The following is a 17,595-nucleotide window of genomic DNA, read 5'->3' as shown; positions in this document are numbered from 1 at the left end:
TCTGGGTTTCTTGGATTGTGATAACTTGATCACTCACTTCAACTTAAGTGAACAGGACCAGGTTCTGCAGCATTCTGCCTTGCAGAAATCAAATTACAGAAAACCTCCACAAGTGAAACTTCAAATGATAAAGAACTGATCTAATTTAAAATAATCCAACATCATAACAATCTTATCCAGGACAAATCACTACCAGACGAGACTTCTATATAGGATTGCCAACGCTCCTGGATTGGCTGGGAGTCCCCTGGAATTGGTCTCAATCTCCTAGTAGGTGGTGAAGTGGGGCTAAGGCAGGCTCCCTACCCGTCCTGGCTCCGTTCGCCTCCTGGAAGAGGCCGGAATGTCCTGCTCCTAGGCACAGGGGGTCTCTGCGCGCTGCGCCCACCCCAAGCGCTGACTCCGCAGCTTCCATTAGCCAGGAACCGCAGCCAGTGGGAGCTGTGGGGGCAGCGCCTGCAAGCAAGGGCAGCGCGTGGAGCTGCCTGGCAGCCCCTGAGCCTAGGAGCCACAGGGACACGCCGCTGCTTCAGGGAGCTGCCCAAGGTAATCACTCCCCAGCCGGAGCCCGCACCTTCTCCTGCACCCCAAACCCCTGCCCTGAGCCCCCTCCCGCACCCAAACTCCCTCCCAGAGCCTGCACCTCAAACCCCCTCCCATAACCCAACACCCTGCCCCAGCTCAGAGCCCCCACCCCCCAGGCCAGAGGGTGCACCCCAACCCCTTGCCACAGCCTGGTGAAAGTGAGTGAGGGTGGGGGAAGAGTGAGTAACGGGGGGCGGGGGAGATGGAGTGAAGGGGGGGGCCTTGGAGAAGGGGCAGGGCAGGGGCATGGCCGCGAGAAGAGGTGGAGAAGGGGGTGGGTCAAGGGTGTCTGGATTTGTGCGATCAGACAGTTGGCAACCCTACTTCTATAGCACATGTAGTGAGGAATGACAGAACCAGTTCCATAAAAGGGCCTAGGAAAATGTAAAGAGAAACAAAATAAAGATAACCATGATCAGATTACAAACTAACTACTTTGTTTATTTAAAAATCATGAAACCCTATTTAAAGAGATTGCAGGAAGAATAAGATTGCAAACAAGAAACATTGAAAATAATTAAAGCTAAAATACATAAATTCTCAAATCTGCTCTTCAAATAGCAATGTACTTTTTGTTAACTGCAGCAACTGAAGCTACTATTATATAGTAAAACCATATAGTTACGAATACCAGAGTTATGAACTGACCAGTTAACTAGACACCTCATTTGGAACTGGAAGCATGCAATCAAGTAGCAGCAGAGGAGGGGGGAAAAAAATACAGTACAGTACCGTGTTAATTGTAAACTACTAAAAGTTTAGAAAAGATTTGACAAGATAAAGAAATTGTTTCTGTGCTTGTTTTATTTAAATTAAGACAGTTAAAAGTAGCATTTTTCCTTTGCATAGTAAAGTTTCAAAGCTGTATTAAGTCAATGTTCAATTGTAAATATTTGAAAGAACCATAACACTATTGTTCACAGTTATGAACATTTCAGAGTTACAAACAACCTCAATTCCTGAGGTGTTCATAACTCTGAGGGTCTACTCTACATTAAAAAAGTTGCAAGTGTAGTCAAGACAAGACTGCCTAATCTTGAAGGGGTAATTCAGTTCTCTCCACCACCTTCTTTTTCCACTTCTAAAGAAAGGAAGACGCTATTCAACTAAAATAATGTTTTCCAGTCTATTAAACACGCCCACGTTACCTGACATCTCTATCATATATCATCTGATCAAACTGTGCTTACTAGACCTAAATGAAGACAGTTATTCCATTATATTTTAGGCTACTATTAATTATATTTTGTCTACACTTAAGACATTTTGCCAGCATAGCTATGTTGGTTAAGGGTGTGGAAAAAAAACACAGCCCTAACTGACACAGCTTTGCCAGCCAAAGCCCTAGTGTAGATGGAAGTTATACCAGCAAAAAAGTCCTTTTGCCAAAATAAAATGCATCTACACTAGGAGGGTTTGCCAGTATAACTTTCTAATGTAGACAAGGTCTTAGAAAGCCAGACATGATAGGAATAACCTCCTTGAAAAAAGCTCTACTATGAAAGGAAAGACAGACCCTTTTCTATAAACAAATGGAAGGAGGAGTTCTTAAACTCATTATGGAGAAAATTTAGGTGTATCATCTCTTACCCATTTTCCTTTCCTACACTCTCTTCCCTCCTTTTTTTTTTTTTTTGCCCTCTTATTACCCACATAAGTACTCCCCCTTCCACTATGCTGCACAGAGAATCAGGAAAAGCCACAGATGTAACTAGTAACAGGCTGTCTTATAAGGCCATCCCCACAAGCCTTGGCATAAGGGGTGTGATGGGGCAGGGCCACTGCAGATGCCTCTGTAGTGGTTCTGGGTAATGCAGCTGACCATAAGCATCTCAACTTTGGCTGCCTAAGTTATGCAGTTTTGGCCCCACAGCAGCCCTGCATTAGGAAGGTACAAATGTGGCTTTTAATATCTCCACGCTTCCCGCAACTGGAGTGGGAGTTTTGTGCTATTTGAATAAGATACGCAGCACAGAAATCGCAATGTTTTATAGCATTCTACTGACCACATCAAAATGTGAAAAACTTGCTAAATAATTTATATAACATCTTAATGCCATTCAATCTTTTCAGTTATAGAATGAGGTTAGTTATAATTAGGGTTGAATTAAAGAGCTTTCAACAATACTGTTAAGCTTTAAGTTTAAAATAAAATATATCCCTTTCTAAATCTTCCAATCCACCCGAAATAAAAATTATCACCTTCTCATTACATGAGCCAATCTAGCACCATGAACTAAAAACTCCCAAAACATTAGCAGTGGCATAAATCAAAACCATTCTCTGTATACACACTACTCTGTACAGCAGCATAATTAGACTTCTGTGTTCTGCCTTTACTTCTGTCAGTAACTTAACCTCATGAAAGTAATAAACAAAAGCTATAACAGAACTTTAAGACATTTAACACTTAAGAAAACATCTAACATACATGCTGTTTCTTCTGAAAACTAATCAGACTCTTGAATACTCACAACAGGAGCCGGTCAATCTGTGGTCCATTACTTCTTTGAAGGACAATGGGAGGCCTATACACTTTCATTGAACCTACAAGCTATACAATTATTCTCTTCTCATGTGTTTCTTGTCCTCTTTATAAATACTTGTATGCAGAGGTGATGATTTCCAAGCTATTTATAGACCTTAACTCAATGAGTTCTCCACTGACATGATAGAAGATATTACTCCCAGTGCCTGACTCAGAGGCCTCACAATATATTATTTATCACAGCTAGACTAGGAGGTACAATATTATAAACACAACATGACTAGCATGCAAAGGCATGACATGAACTAATGTTCTGTATTAAAACAGAAGTTATAATGCTTATTTGTTCTTAAGTCATTTAAAAAATACAGACACCCATTTGAGAAAATTCATTGAATATTGAATAACCAAAACCAATCAAATTTACTCAAATGTTCACATTTCTTTCACACATCCTCTATTGTGTTAATCCCTCCCTATACCGACTACCATTGCCCCCATGACAAAATGGGGGGGGGGAATTCATATTTGATAATCTAACTGGTTATCATCAAAAAATTTGGCTATAATATGTTGGAAAAACTGCAGCACTATATTTCCTTTATTATGCTTTGAGGCCTATCATTGATCCCATATAAATGAACACTTAAGAATAATTGAACACTTTGCCTTCAGTTTTGCTTAGTCATTCTGCCTAATGCTAGGGGGCACATTCTGTTATGAGCTAATGTTTTAGAAAAACTTCAATAAATAAAATGAAGATAGTACTAGCAAATTGGAAGAGTAAGATGTCAAATGGCCAGACAAAGTATTTAAATATTGATTTGACTGCATGATGTGTAACTATAGCCTTATAAAAATGACTCATGTAAAATGTTTTGGATTACATGTTTGGTGCTAGTGACTTTATTTATTGCACATTTAACGATGTAATAAGTCTATAATTTCGATACAGATCCATTAGGTCAGCAGTATCAAGTACACAGTTTAAAGTAAAAGAATTTAAAAGCATTTGAGCCTTAAGAGGATGAGATTATAAATCTATTATACACCAAAGAGAAAACATTCAGTATACATATGTAATTAAAATTCTTTATTACATTTTATTTTGTAGCTCATCCAAATGTTTCACATTACTAAAATATGTTCTTTCACCTTGAACAGTTTTAATCTCAGTCACTAATGTCCCAATCTTGCCAGGTGTTTAGCATCCTCAATTCTTGAGCACTAAAATGTATCTGCTAATTCTGTCCTTTCAAATCAATGCAAAGAAAGGCTGAACAGCTGCCTGACTAGAGATAACATCTTCACTAGTTCTGCTTTGGAATTCAATAGGTAAAATGTTGGTTGCTGTAGCCCAGTGTATTATAAAAGCACAAAAAGGAATCTTAATACTCCTAACTGAAGTGAACAGCAGGTATTAAGAAGTACACCTATGATTAATAAATCTGGTTATATAATTTTTTGATTAAAGATTTGCGAGAGAAACCTTCCCTTATTATTTGTAGACGGGAAGTCAATCTGAGACATTTATATAGCTCTTGGCTGAAAATACTTAAATATGCCATTTTTCCTATCTATGGTTGAAAATAACTTAAAGGACTTACGTACGCAGGACGGCTGGGGTCCTGGGCAAGGGGTTGGGGGAGAGAGGCGGCCTCAGGCAGAAGGGTCAGGGCTGGGGCCAGACTCCCCCAGCCAGCCCTTCAGCACTTCCCAGCCATGTGCCCCGGGCTCCAGCAGCGATTTAAAGGCATCCCTCTAACATCAACTGTGTACTGGCCTGTACCAGTGGCCACTTTCTTACTGGTATGCCGTAAAGGCTTACTTTCACCTCTGCCTCTATCTCAAATACATATAATTAACCCACAGTGGAATTCAACTATCTCTGGGGTAAGGAGCAGCAATAGCTCATAGCAGCATTACACAGCAGTTGAAGACCATTTGAATTATTATAGCAGATTAACACACAAACTCTAGGGTGAATTTAGATAGGCAAAGTTTCATTATCCAACTAGGACAGGCCTCTGGGACTAGCACCTTTATTCTTCTGCAAATTTACCATGTGCTCTTTAATGACCACATTTGTCATAGAAAACCTTTGGTAAACTGTCCATCCAAATGGTGGCCCTGCAGATTGGGAGGGAGGTTTTAGAGAGGCTGGAAGTGCTGGACATTTGTAAGTCTGGTCTATGCCTAAAAGTTTAGGTCAACCTAGCTATGTCACTCAGGGGTGTAAGAAGTCACACCCCTGAGAGATGTAGTTAAGCCAACCTAAGTCCTGGTAAAGAAACTGCTAAGTTCTCTTGAGGGGGTGGATTTACTACAGTGGCAGAAAAACCCCTTCTGTCAGTGTAGCAAGTGTCTACACTACAAGCACTGTAGTGTACATATCTTGATACGTTCAAAATGCATGCAGAATAGGGGTTCTCAAACTGGGGGTTGGGACCCCTCAGGGGGTCGCGAGGTTATTACATGGGGGATCGTGAGCTGTCAGTCTCCACCCCAATCCCCGCTTTGCATCCAGTATTTATAATGGTGTTAAATATATTTTTAAAAAGTGTTTTTATCTTAATTTATATGGGGGGTTGCACACAGAGGCTTGCTATGTGAAGGGGGTCACCAGTACAAAAGTTTGAGAACTACTGATGTAGAACACCTTTCTTAAATGTTCATTGTTCCCTCAATTATACAAAAGACTTTTCCTGAATATTTTGGTGGCTTTTTATTATGACAAGAAAGTCTGTGGGAATTTAAAAGATGTTAACACAAACAATTGTACACCTCAAGTTTAAAGTTAACAATTATATTCAGTTTAAATAATGTATTTACTAAAGAAAAACTGCAGAAGGATTTAGAATTACACATTCTAGTCAAATATTTCACAAAATTATGAGTTTTCAAAATTATCTTGAAATCATTGAAAAAAGCAAGGGTACGTGTAGTCTTCCGATTCAATAAGTGGACTCTTCTTGGACATAAGTTTTGAGTTGAGGGGGCACTGACCACCCACAGCAGCACCCTCATCTGAGCTCAGTGTGGAGGGAAAGGGCTGGAGAGTGAGCCTGCTGGCATTGCAACCTGGCACACGGGTACACAGCACTACTCGGGTTTGGCCCGGCTGCCCTCTATCATGATCGAGGGGCAGCTGGGCCAAATTTGAGTGAGTGGAATTGGAACCCAGCATAAATGATCGCAGTGCCACTCAGGTCTGGTACCTTTGGTTTCATGATTTCTTTGGGTGCAGCTGAATCCCTGAACCCATGCTAAAGCTGCCTCTGTGGAAACGTGACCAAAATGCAATGCTTTTCCAGCCCTTTTTGCTGCAGGTAGTAAAGCCATCAGCGTATAAGTAAACACACACTGAAAGTTCTTTAAAAAAAAAAAAGTCCACAAGGCACCAAACTTGAAAATGGAAATAAGTTAGACACAAACAAGAAGAGTACAATAAATAGAACTGAACTCCTCTTCTAGTTTTTTAACTAGAACTATCTGTTTCTGTTCACTACTTCATACATAAGATGCATGCAAAAAAAACAAGACTAGAATTAAATCCATAAGTGTTAAATTGGTATTTCATTGTTAATTACTTGATACTGAAGGTTTAACATTTAACTTGTTTCCTAAATTCCACTGAAAAACACTATTTTGGTTTAAGAAAAAAGTTATACAAGGCATACCCCGAACTGGAAAGGTTAGGAAATATTGTATCCTGTTGTCAATATTTCCCCTGGGAGGGAAAGAGAACAAGTGAGCCCCATGCCTCGCCCACACATCTCCTCTGTCCTTGCAATCCACTCAAAAGCATCTTGCACTCCAAATTTGGACGGCGGTCTGCCTATTGACTACCCCTGCCTGTGAGGGATCACAACCAGAAAGGGGGCTATTCAGTCCCCATTGCATTTTAATCCTTTACTTCTTTCTATGGAGAAAGTACCCTCCCTGTCACTCTTTACTGACTGACAGAGAATGTTAATAGGCAGAGATATCTAAAGTTCAAGAATGAAGGTACAGTATTTAAAAACAGAGACTTGGACTGGAGAATAAATCAGTCTGGTTGAAAGTTGTGGTACTGAATTCTCCCAATATTCCTACTGGTAATCACTACCTTAGTGACTGGCCAATGCCAGGAAGGTCTATGTTGTCCAGACTGGTGGATCCCTGACCCAATATTTATCTGCACTAGGTTTTCACACTGGTACAGCTGCAACAGTGTAAGAAATGATTTGGAAAGGGTAAGCTGTACCACTGCAAGTCGCTTGTTTTTCATACCAATGTAGCTGCACTGGTGGGGAAAATGAAATAAAAACACCATAATATAGATAAGCCCTTGAAGGTGGAATTTCCGACATAGCTAATCTATTTCCCTTTGTCAACATTATTACATTTCTGTTCTATGCCTCCTTTAACAGATTGGCTCTTGATGACATCTTCAGCAAACGTGCCTGGAAGTTCTCTGATGCCATTTAAGCTGCTGGGTTATTGTGGTACTATTTTAAAAAGTGAATTTATCAAAATGTGAGCTTCAATTAAGAAGTTTGTAAGACTAAAGTTACCAGCAGATTATACCAATTAGAAAATGATTTACTTTGTTTAAATAAAAAATTTAAATGGCTGTAAATACTAAAAAAGTTAGATTTAAAAATAGGCTCTTATTTTTATGAATGGTTGAAATTGTACTGCAACGTAAGTACTGGGTACATCAGTAAATTATAATGAACCAATTGAGCATTAGGAGACTTTGAGCATTCATTTTTCTAAAAAGTCTTCTAACTGATATTGGGAATATAGAGCCTTTAAAGAATGTAACTGTGTGTGAAGGAATAAGGGATAACAATCCTCTGGATCAGAATGCCTGGAGCTGGCATGGCTACCTAGTCAAACCACCACCTGCACCCGAGGAAAGAGGTGGAACTTAATTAGCTGACCCTGAGAGAAGAGGACAGCAGGAATCCAGAAAGGGGACTGCAACGTACTCCAGGAAGCTAAATGCCTGGGCTGGTGCTCCCAACGGACTGCCACAGGAGGTACTGGTGAAAGAAATTGTTCCGAAAACTAAATGGACAAGAGGACAGTCCTTGAGGGCCCAGGCTCTGAGGTAGGAGCCAGGAAATCTTGTTACAGTAATTACTGGTGCAAGAGACCAACTGGAGGGAAGACATTGCTATGTTTGCACAGACTTAGAAGTAAGAGTCTGCAAGAGGTGGGACTGTGTTTGTTAAGTAGGCTCAACTAAAGAAACTACCCCAGCTGAAGACAGTTTCCCAGGACTACTTGAGAAGCACAAATGAGGGTTCTCCCACGGGACGAACTGACAGGAGAAAGGAACTACAAGATGGGCCCAGTCTTTTCCCCTAAGAAAGAAACTTCACGAGAAGGAAAGCAATGGGGCACCATTTGAGAGTTAAGACAAAAGAACCAAGTCAAATAACTAATAATATTATATTTTGATTCAGAGGATTGTAAAGCTTGTTGAAAAATGTTCAGGTATATTATTTCAAGGAACACACATTTTACTTTTCAATATTAAATCTACATGGTACAGTTAATGCACAATAAATCTAGGTCATTGCTATTACAATGTAAAATTAAGTTCTATTGGTATCTCTCTCCATAGCTGAGTATCAAAACCAGGTAAATACGCCATTAATGTACCCTTGTTTGCTAAAAATCTTACCTTCTCTGGATTTCCAACTCTTCTTGTGATGGGCCATTTTGCACTTGTGGGGGGAGTTGTGAATTCTGTCGAGGCAATGTTGGACCTGTGAGTGAAGATTAGAAGTGAATGTAGTTCAACTTTCAAATTACAAAACGGCACAGGAAAGTAGGACAGAGAACACATGGAGTTACCTATTTTTTTTTCTTTCTAGCAAAACAAAACAAGCTCCATAACACAATATAGCAAATGAAAACTGCAACAAATTAATTTGTGTATTCCCAGAACAGATTTATTTGAAATGGATGAAAGTTCAACTGGAATGCAAAAATAAAGGTTTTACATATGATGAGACTTAACACTAAACACATGTATTCAAAAAGCTTTGAATAGGCTCCCAAATTTGAGATTCTCTGAGACAATAAACAAACACTGTTGGGAAAAGGGGAAAAGACTCAAAGAATTCAAAAACTCACCTAAAAAGAACACTGGAAACGAAAAACAGGAGAGAAAAAACATCAGAAGCTTATCACCATACTGACAGTATGAAGATAAAAATTTGTTCCTCAAGTTGCACTGAAATTTACTTTCCACATTTTAGCTTGTCATCTCAGATCAAATGTAAATTCCTTGGACCGAATGTAAATTTTTTACTAATTATGTCTAACACATTTATCTTAAACTCTGAAATTTGCAGCCGGAGCTCAGAACTGTCACTTTCAAGGGACATAGACAACTTTAAAAGTACATTAATTTTTCTTAAAACTTACTGTTAAAAGTAACACCTAAGATTACTGTATAAAGTGAATAGTGAAAAAAAGTCAGTTTGCTTTGTACATTTGGCAACACTTCATATCTAGTAATTTTCACTGACTGCTCTGTATAGTCAGTCGATTTCTTCTTTTGTATGTGTGGGTCTCACATAGCAATAGAAGTGATTAAAATTTTTAATAGGAAAGTGTCATTGTAAAACCACAAAATTTAGCAATAGGATTCAAAGTACTATCTTAAACCACTCATAACTTTTATTTTTAAAGCTAGATAGTCAGTGTGTCCACTTAAATATGGTGCACTAAATACCTAGTTTTACTCTGTGGTCTCAATTTTTCTAAGTTCTCTATCAGAGACAAAATAATCTATGTAGGAGTTGGTTTTCATTCACATCCTTCCTCCACCCAAGGGAATGTCCTGAAAGACCTGTCTCATAGCTTTCACTGTTTACTCTGTACTTGTTCTTAGGTTAAATTGAGTTTATAAGAGATTAATAAATATTATATAATATGTGGATTTTCACTACAGCTCCCACTTAAGTAGAAATGTAAAATTATGTATTTAATATGTAATGATCTTAGGAATTGCTTGGTATACCTCAAATTGTGTTCCATTATAAATGAGATGACTGACCTATTTATAAAAATAAAGTGTTCCATGTTTTCCCAAATATCCTCAAATATTTCCTATTTTGAGCCAAATAAGGAATTGTTTTGATTTTGACTTTTGTATGGCAGTAATACCTAGACACAGTGTGACTCCCAATACCACCATTTAAAAAAAACAAACAAACAAACAAAAAACCCACACACACCCAAAAAAGTCTTATTTGCATCATAAGCAGATACACTCTGTGGCTAAAAGTACAAAGAGTACAATATAATTCCTTAGACATGTCTCAAAGGATACAACGTATTGTTTACTAGTTGGATATCCAACTGAGTTTTTGAAATGTGACAGACTAGGTATCATCCAAGAGAAAAAACATTTGATATGAAATATAAAAATAGCAAAGGGGTATTAGACTGTGTGGGTATGCTGTTCTCTAAACTATCAACTAAGCAAGGGAAAACAGATTGCCTTAGGGCCCTGGGGAAAGAGGCTAACCTAGTCAGAGACAAGAAAAGCTATGTAAATGTTAACAGACCTTATTCAATAGGGAAGAAACACATGTGCATGTTATGGAAGGCAGTAGCAGACACTTAGATGCTGTTTTATTGTATATTCACGCTTTAATGTGAGCAAACATCTTTTGATCTGGTCCATGTCAAAAACATACTGAGGGTCCAGAACTCAATTAAAATTATACATACATTAGTTTTAAAAAAAATATAAAAAACATAAAAAGAATTCAGAGTAAAAGCTTACTCAATTGTGTTGTGATTGAGAAAATATGGTTGTCCATATACTGATAGGCGATGACTTCCGGTCTAAAGTGGTAATCAAGGATGTTCACACCTAAACAAAGGGACCTAAAAAGTATAAACAAGAAGGGTACAAGCCAAAGGGGGAGGGAGCGGGGAGGAGGAGACTTTCAGTGACTCAACAAGTGTGTGACTGAGCAGGGTTAGTTGACTTGATGCAAATACATGCACCTGGCTCTACCACTGGGCTTACATCGCTGGTAGCACTGATGCAACTACAATTTTGCTGGAAAATGGGCATAACACTTTTTAGAATAAAGAAATATTAGCAGATTGAGGAAAGCTTTGGGTGACTATAGTGTAAGAAATTGTGGTCAGGGGGGAAGCTCCAGTTAGAAGGCAATCATTGCATACATCAAGTACGCACTCTGGTGCATGCATAAAATGTATGGGGAAAATAGGGATGGGCTGGAATTAATTTTTATTTATTTTTTTAAATTATTGATTAGGCATTTTTATGGATTTCAATTCTGCAAAATAACTGAACAAGCCAGATTTGCTTATTTCTCCTAAAAACTCAAAAGGCATTTCAAATGTTGAACATCTGTTTTACGTCCTGATCGTTTTAAAGGACATAAAAAAAAGCAAAAAGCTTTAAGCACTTACAATCTCTATTTGAAAAATAACAAGTGTATGTACAAATTTGGAGTACAATATCTTGTGATAAGTATACTGTTTCTCTAAAAGAGGATTTTGTACAATGATATAGAAAAACAGATGCCTCTGAAGAGATTTACCACGACCTTAAAAGAACAGGGCAATTGTTTAGATAGCATATCAGCACCTAAATAAAGTGGAATAAACACCTGGAATAAAATGTGTAGGACAGGAGAAGATAGCACAGAAAGCCCACGTTGAAAACATACAGTGGACAAATGTTTTCATTCCTTACTCTTACTTTTTAAAAAGTGTAATTTCATATCTAGATTCTGCAAAAACAGTAAGAGAAGGAAAATTTCAATGATACACATTCACTTTTATATTTTGATATTTAAAAAAGTCACAAAATTAAACAAAAAAAAAACCTAGCCAGAAATATTAAAAAACTGGCTGGTTATGTTGAGGCAGCACAACAGGATATTTGCTGAATATCTGGTGCAAACTGAACACTGTTTTGTTTAAAGAATGCATCTGACACCTAGAAGATGGAACGTTTACACAAGAAGGCAGCAGCATTGGTTCTATAAGAGTCAAATGTTTTTCTGGGGTCTGAAAATGTGTTTATTACTACAGTTTTTTAAAAAACATTTTGCTCTAGCCTGAGGTTTTTTAAAAAGTACCTGATGCCAGCTTTACTACTACAGCAGAAAACCCAGTATAGTATTTATAGAGGAGGGTATTCCTGTCCTTCCTGACTTAGTGCCTTATGAATACCATAATTAAAAAAAAAAAAAAATCTAAGTAACAGCTCAGTACATGAACTAGTGCAACTTCTGAACTGCATCTACAGTTTTCCTGAGAAGATGTCTTTTTTCATTTAACATTCATGTTTCAGGTTGCCCTCCAGGGCATCCTGATGTGAGTTTATTTCTGGTATGGGAAATTATTTCCACACAATAATTTAGAATTAATCCATTTGGACTACCTGTACTTGCAATATCTTCATCTCTCCACTCCTAACCTATTAAGACTTCACAATGTTAAAAGCACTTGTTTTTCTGAACAGGTAACAGTCAGCACTAAAGGGATTTGTTTACACTGATAGCAAATATTGGCATTAGGTGAAAATTAACTGGTTCAAGTACTTGAATTCTATGTCATCTACAAGAAAATCATATCCAACTGTTGTCCAAAAACCCAGTCTCATCCAAATATATGTTTTTTGTCTTGACATAAAAATATTGACAGTACATCTAAGGCTTTTTCTTCTCATGCAGCCCTATATTTCCTTCAAGAACTACTCCATGACAACCTTGACTGCATTACAATGCGAAAGACAGTTCATTTCCAAGAGCTAAATGACCTGAATCCAAAGGTGACTGCCTGTCTGCCAAAAGTTGCATGAAAACCACAATTCTAAATGGAACTGTATGCTGTTTTTGCCAGTGTAAACTGGAAAAAAATTGAGGGGAAAAAATACCATACATAAAACATAGGGACCACATTATGCCTTTCCATTTCTCTCCTTGTGATATACATAAATGGTTTCTTCATAGTCCACGTGGATTACATTTCCTGTACACAAACTTCTATCAAGAAAGACGACCAACCATTTATTTATTAACAAAAAGCTATGTTTAATTACAGGTAACGTTGCATCAGGATCCACTCCACCAACACAAAGCCTTAAAAGCATAGAAAAGAACAGTTACTTACCTTACAGTAACTGTGGTTCTTTGAGATATGGATCCTGCTTGAGGGAGGTAGACCCTCCCTCAAAATTCAAAGCCCATGTTAGCTGAGGACTCCAGAAGTGGGAATGGAGTGAGGGTCTTGGGATCCACACTGACTAAACATCTCTAACAATCACAGTTACTGTAGGATAAGTAACTGTCCTCTTTGAGTATGTGTCAGTGTGTATAGCAGTATCCTCTTGAGCAGTGGTTCCCAACTGTGAACTCCTCGGGGTTTGTGAAATATATCAGGGGGTTCTCAGAAAAAAAAATTCTATAATGGCGGACAGAACTGTTCCTAGGGACCCCAGGCGCGGGGGTCGGCAGTCCGACCCCCCTGACCATGACTTCCTGTCAGAACACATTTAAGCTATGTTGTAGTCATGCGTTGTTTGCCTGGACTGCTCAAGACCCAAATGCTCGTGGGAGGAATTCTTTATTTATTTGAGTTGGCTTCTTAAATACCTTCATGCTGTTTCACGTCTGGTACTCCTTGATGAAACATGTAGGAGGTTTAATCAAAGGGATATGAGCTACAACAGTGAAATCTTGGAAGAGTGTTGCCGTTTTCATAATGTAATAAAATAATGTAATGAATAATAACGTAATAATAAATAGTGTGTAATAAGCGTGTGTCAAAAAAAATTAAATTATTTCCAAGATCACTGCTTCTATAATTTATGCTCAAGTAAGGGAGAAAATCCCTGGAAATATTCATCTTTAGGAGGGGGTTCGCGGATCGTTGAAGTTTGGGAACCACTGCTCTTGAGGATGCAGAGCATGAGGAGTATCAGCTGCATTAGTTGATGATAGAATGAAGGTCTCCCAAACCTGGCATCTGACCTTGCAGCCAGATTCTGTGTATAATGCTTAACAAACATGACTGGACTGCTTCACATAGTAACTTTGCAGATTTCAGATACTGCACATTGCAGAAGCATTACTGGGATGCTGCTTGAGCTCTGGTGGAGTGAGCTTTAACAGTGGGAGAGGTACACCAGTTAGCTGGTAGCACAGAGATACAATGTATTATCCCATTTAGAAAGTTTTTGGGATTAAATTGCATGACCTTTAGACTGGCCAGCACATAAACAGACATGGGGATAGTCTGAAAGATTTGCTCCTGTCAGTACAGTATCGAAGAATCCTGAATATGGCCAAGGTGTGGAGTTTCTTCTCTGTCTGCATGGAATATGGCCTTAAGACACAAGGAAGTTGACTGATTCAAATGGAATTCCAAAACCATGTGAGAAGGAATTTTGCATGAGGAAGGATGAAACTACTACTGCACAGTGATACTTCACGGGGGACTAGATCAACCTGAGCCAGACCTCAGGTCTCAGGCAAAGTGTGGCAAGCAGCATCACATATGGACATATGGCTTAACAACATAAGGCAGGTCCACACTGTCATCAGTGGGTGTGAAGTCACAGTATTTGGTAACAACCAGAGAGTAAGGAATCTTAGAGTAAAAGTATCTCCTTCCTATGGTGGAATTTTTCCTGGCGCCTATGAACTCTATTGTCTATGATGGTGAACTAAGAGAAACAGTCTCTCATCCCGGGAGTCCCAGCCAGGTGAACATTAGAAGGGCACAGCTGAAGCCTATCAAAGCTTCCTGATGTGATCTTCCTCCCATCAGCCAATCATTCAGATACGGGTAGCAGTACACACCCTGGTTCCTTAGGTGGGCTGACCCTATGGGTAGGCATTTTATAAAAACCTTCAGTACCCTGGAGAGTCTGAAGGGTGGTATCTTGTACTGATAATGGTTTGGCCCCACTATGAATGCTGAGTATTTCCTGGGGGTTGGGTGGGTGGCGATGTGGAAATATGTGTTCTATAAGTTGAGAGCCACAAACCAGTCCTGAGCTTGAAGGGACGGAATAATGGAGGAAAGTATTGCCATCCTGAATCTGAGGTGGCATATGTATTTGTTTAGCTTTCTTAGGTCAAGGAGAGAACAAAGAATCCTTTTCTTCTTCAGAATGACTAAGTATCAGGAGTGCAAACCTCTCCCCCTGTACACCTTGAAACCTGTTCTACAGCTCCTAATGAAGTAATGAGGCCACTTCCATTTGCAAAAGACTCATGAGGAGGGTCCCTGAATAGAAATGGGGAAAGAGGGTCAGTAGGAGGCAAGGAATCTAACAGAATGGCATAGCCATGGACAACAATGCTCAATACCCATTTGTCAGCTGCAGTGTGCATCCATGCCTGATGAAAAGGGGCAAGCTGGTTTCTGGAGGTCAGCTCCAAGGTGGTTTTGGTGTAGCTCCTGATTATCTTGTCAAACTTGCTGCTCTTCATAGGGAGGTTAATGCATGATGGAAGAGATGGTGGCAGGCTCCTATGTGAATAGCAGGGTCAATTTCTGCAAGAATACTGAGGCTGCTGACAGACAGAAAGATGGCATTCTCCATCTCTGAGGTGGCACTGGAAAACTTATGGTACAGTGCTGGGATATACATGCCCAAGGATCTGACTGTCACTCTAGAATTTCTCAGAGAATGTAGTGCGTCATCCATTAATGTGATATATAAGTCCACACCTTCAAAGGCCAAGTCCTCAACTGTGGATGTGTATAAAATGTGCTTGAAGGCCTTGGATGGGACCCGGTAGCACTCTTCCACATGCACTGAGGTCAAGGGGAGCAAGGCCAGGGTGTGCCATAAACTCTTTGGGAGAGCAATTCTTATGGGTGCAGAGGAACTGACAATAGCCCCTGGAAAGTCCAGAAGTTATCAACAGCCAGGTGTCAGGCCACAGTGATTGCTTCATCTGAGGATGAACAGGATTCTTTAGGCAGGAAATGTTGCTATGTCTTCCTAACTACCTCTGCAGCATCTTCAGGAGGTTTCCTCCTGGTTCTGGTGAGGGTGCTCCAGCCAACACCACCATTGGTGACCATACTTTTCCTCCTTTTTGCCAAGATCTAGAAAGGAGCCACACTCCAGAATCTGTGGGATGGGGGGCCTCAAAGCCAGTATGGCCATAATGGTAGGTTGTACTGGTGCTGGCCAGACTGTGGGAGACCCATCTATTGCCAGTTCTGCTCTGGGGCTCAGTACCAAGTCTTCAGAGTACCAATCTTATCTCTCAGGTGATGGCTCCCCAGTCAAGGTGGGGGACGAAGAGTGGCCCAGTAAGGAGCAGGAGAAAGCTCTCCACAAACTGCAGTTCCAGTGGGCATCGTTCCGGCACTGATGTTAGTGGAGCTGGTCTGGTTGTCAGCACTGTTGTCATTGTTAGGTCCAGCGCAGAGAGTAGCCATGAAGAGCTCTCAAATAGTGTATCTTGTTCCAGGGCTGGAACTCTCATTACATCACATAAAGCCTGAGGCACTCATTACACTACATAATTTGAACATATATTACATCTCAACTGTACTCTCATTACATTGCATAAAGCTTAAGAAAGATCTGCTCCCCTTACTTCCTGCTATGTCTGCCCCTTCTTAAATGCCTCTGTAATCAGTATGGCCTTTCCTAGGACAAAAGGGTTAAAACTTACCCTACCCACCTCAGGATGAGGGTTGCACATCCTATCACACATCTTTCCCAGGAATGTAGATAGGAATACACATAGTAGAAGCCCTGCTCCTTACCAACCCAGGGATGGGGTCTACATACCCCATCACATCCTGTTTAAAAGTTACTGAACTACACATACCAAGAGCAACCTGCTGTATTTAAAAGTTTGCTCACTTCCTATAACATGCTGCAGCCTGTCATGGACTTAGAAATTGGATGCGGTCAGATATAGCTATGTCAGAAGGCTGTATGCCTGAACTCCAGCACCACATCTACCTACTCTGCTCCTTCCCCCTCTTGGTCTCCCATCCCTGCGTGAAGCATGCCTCAATATTCAACACCTAAAACCCAAATGTGATACAAATGACAAAAGGTGAAACTCCTATACAACATAGTTTAGCCAAAATAATTTAGTGATTACCATAGTTTTTATATTAAAAATGTTTAAAAGATTCTTCTCACTGGTGTGAAACACATGCAGTTATAACATTCCGGAGAGATCAGCAACAGAATTTGAACCCTGAACCCTCATATCTCCACTTCACACTTTTGTAGCGGAAGCGGGTAGAGGTAACTGATAGACATTTTTGGACCAGTCACTAGAGCAGGGGTGGGCACACTTTTTGGCCTGAGGGCCACATTGGGGAATAGAAATTGTATGGCGGGCCATAAATGCTCACAAAATTGGGGATGGGTGTTGGAGGGGTGAGAGCTCTGGCTGGGGGTGCGGGCTCTGGGGTGGGGCTGGGTATGAGGAGTTTGGGGTGTAGGAGGGTGCTCTGCACTGGGATCAAGGGGTTTAGAG

The 17,595-nt window shown here is 39.9% G+C and overlaps 1 protein-coding gene across 18 annotated transcripts in view; it reads right to left on the bottom strand.

Annotated features, from left to right (window-relative positions):
- ENAH (ENAH actin regulator) overlaps positions 1-17,595 on the bottom strand; it is a 142,684-nt gene that overhangs the window by 40,440 nt on the left and 84,649 nt on the right. For 10 of the 18 annotated variants that reach the window (XM_073338722.2, XM_073338726.2, XM_073338724.2 and 7 more), the window contains exons 4-5: positions 10,869-10,958; positions 8,751-8,835 (exon numbers count right to left, since the gene is read on the bottom strand). In XM_073338722.2, the coding sequence (XP_073194823.2) occupies positions 8,751-8,835; positions 10,869-10,958 (175 nt within the window). The remainder of the gene's footprint in view (positions 1-8,750; positions 8,836-10,868; positions 10,959-17,595) is intronic. The other 8 variants (XM_073338727.2, XM_073338730.2, XM_073338731.2 and 5 more) reach the window with 1 other exon arrangement.

Source organism: Lepidochelys kempii, chromosome 3 (genome assembly GCF_965140285.1).
Source record: "Lepidochelys kempii isolate rLepKem1 chromosome 3, rLepKem1.hap1, whole genome shotgun sequence".
In the NCBI taxonomy this organism is placed as follows: Eukaryota; Metazoa; Chordata; order Testudines; family Cheloniidae; genus Lepidochelys; species Lepidochelys kempii.
This window is presented reverse-complemented; position numbering and strand designations above follow the sequence as displayed.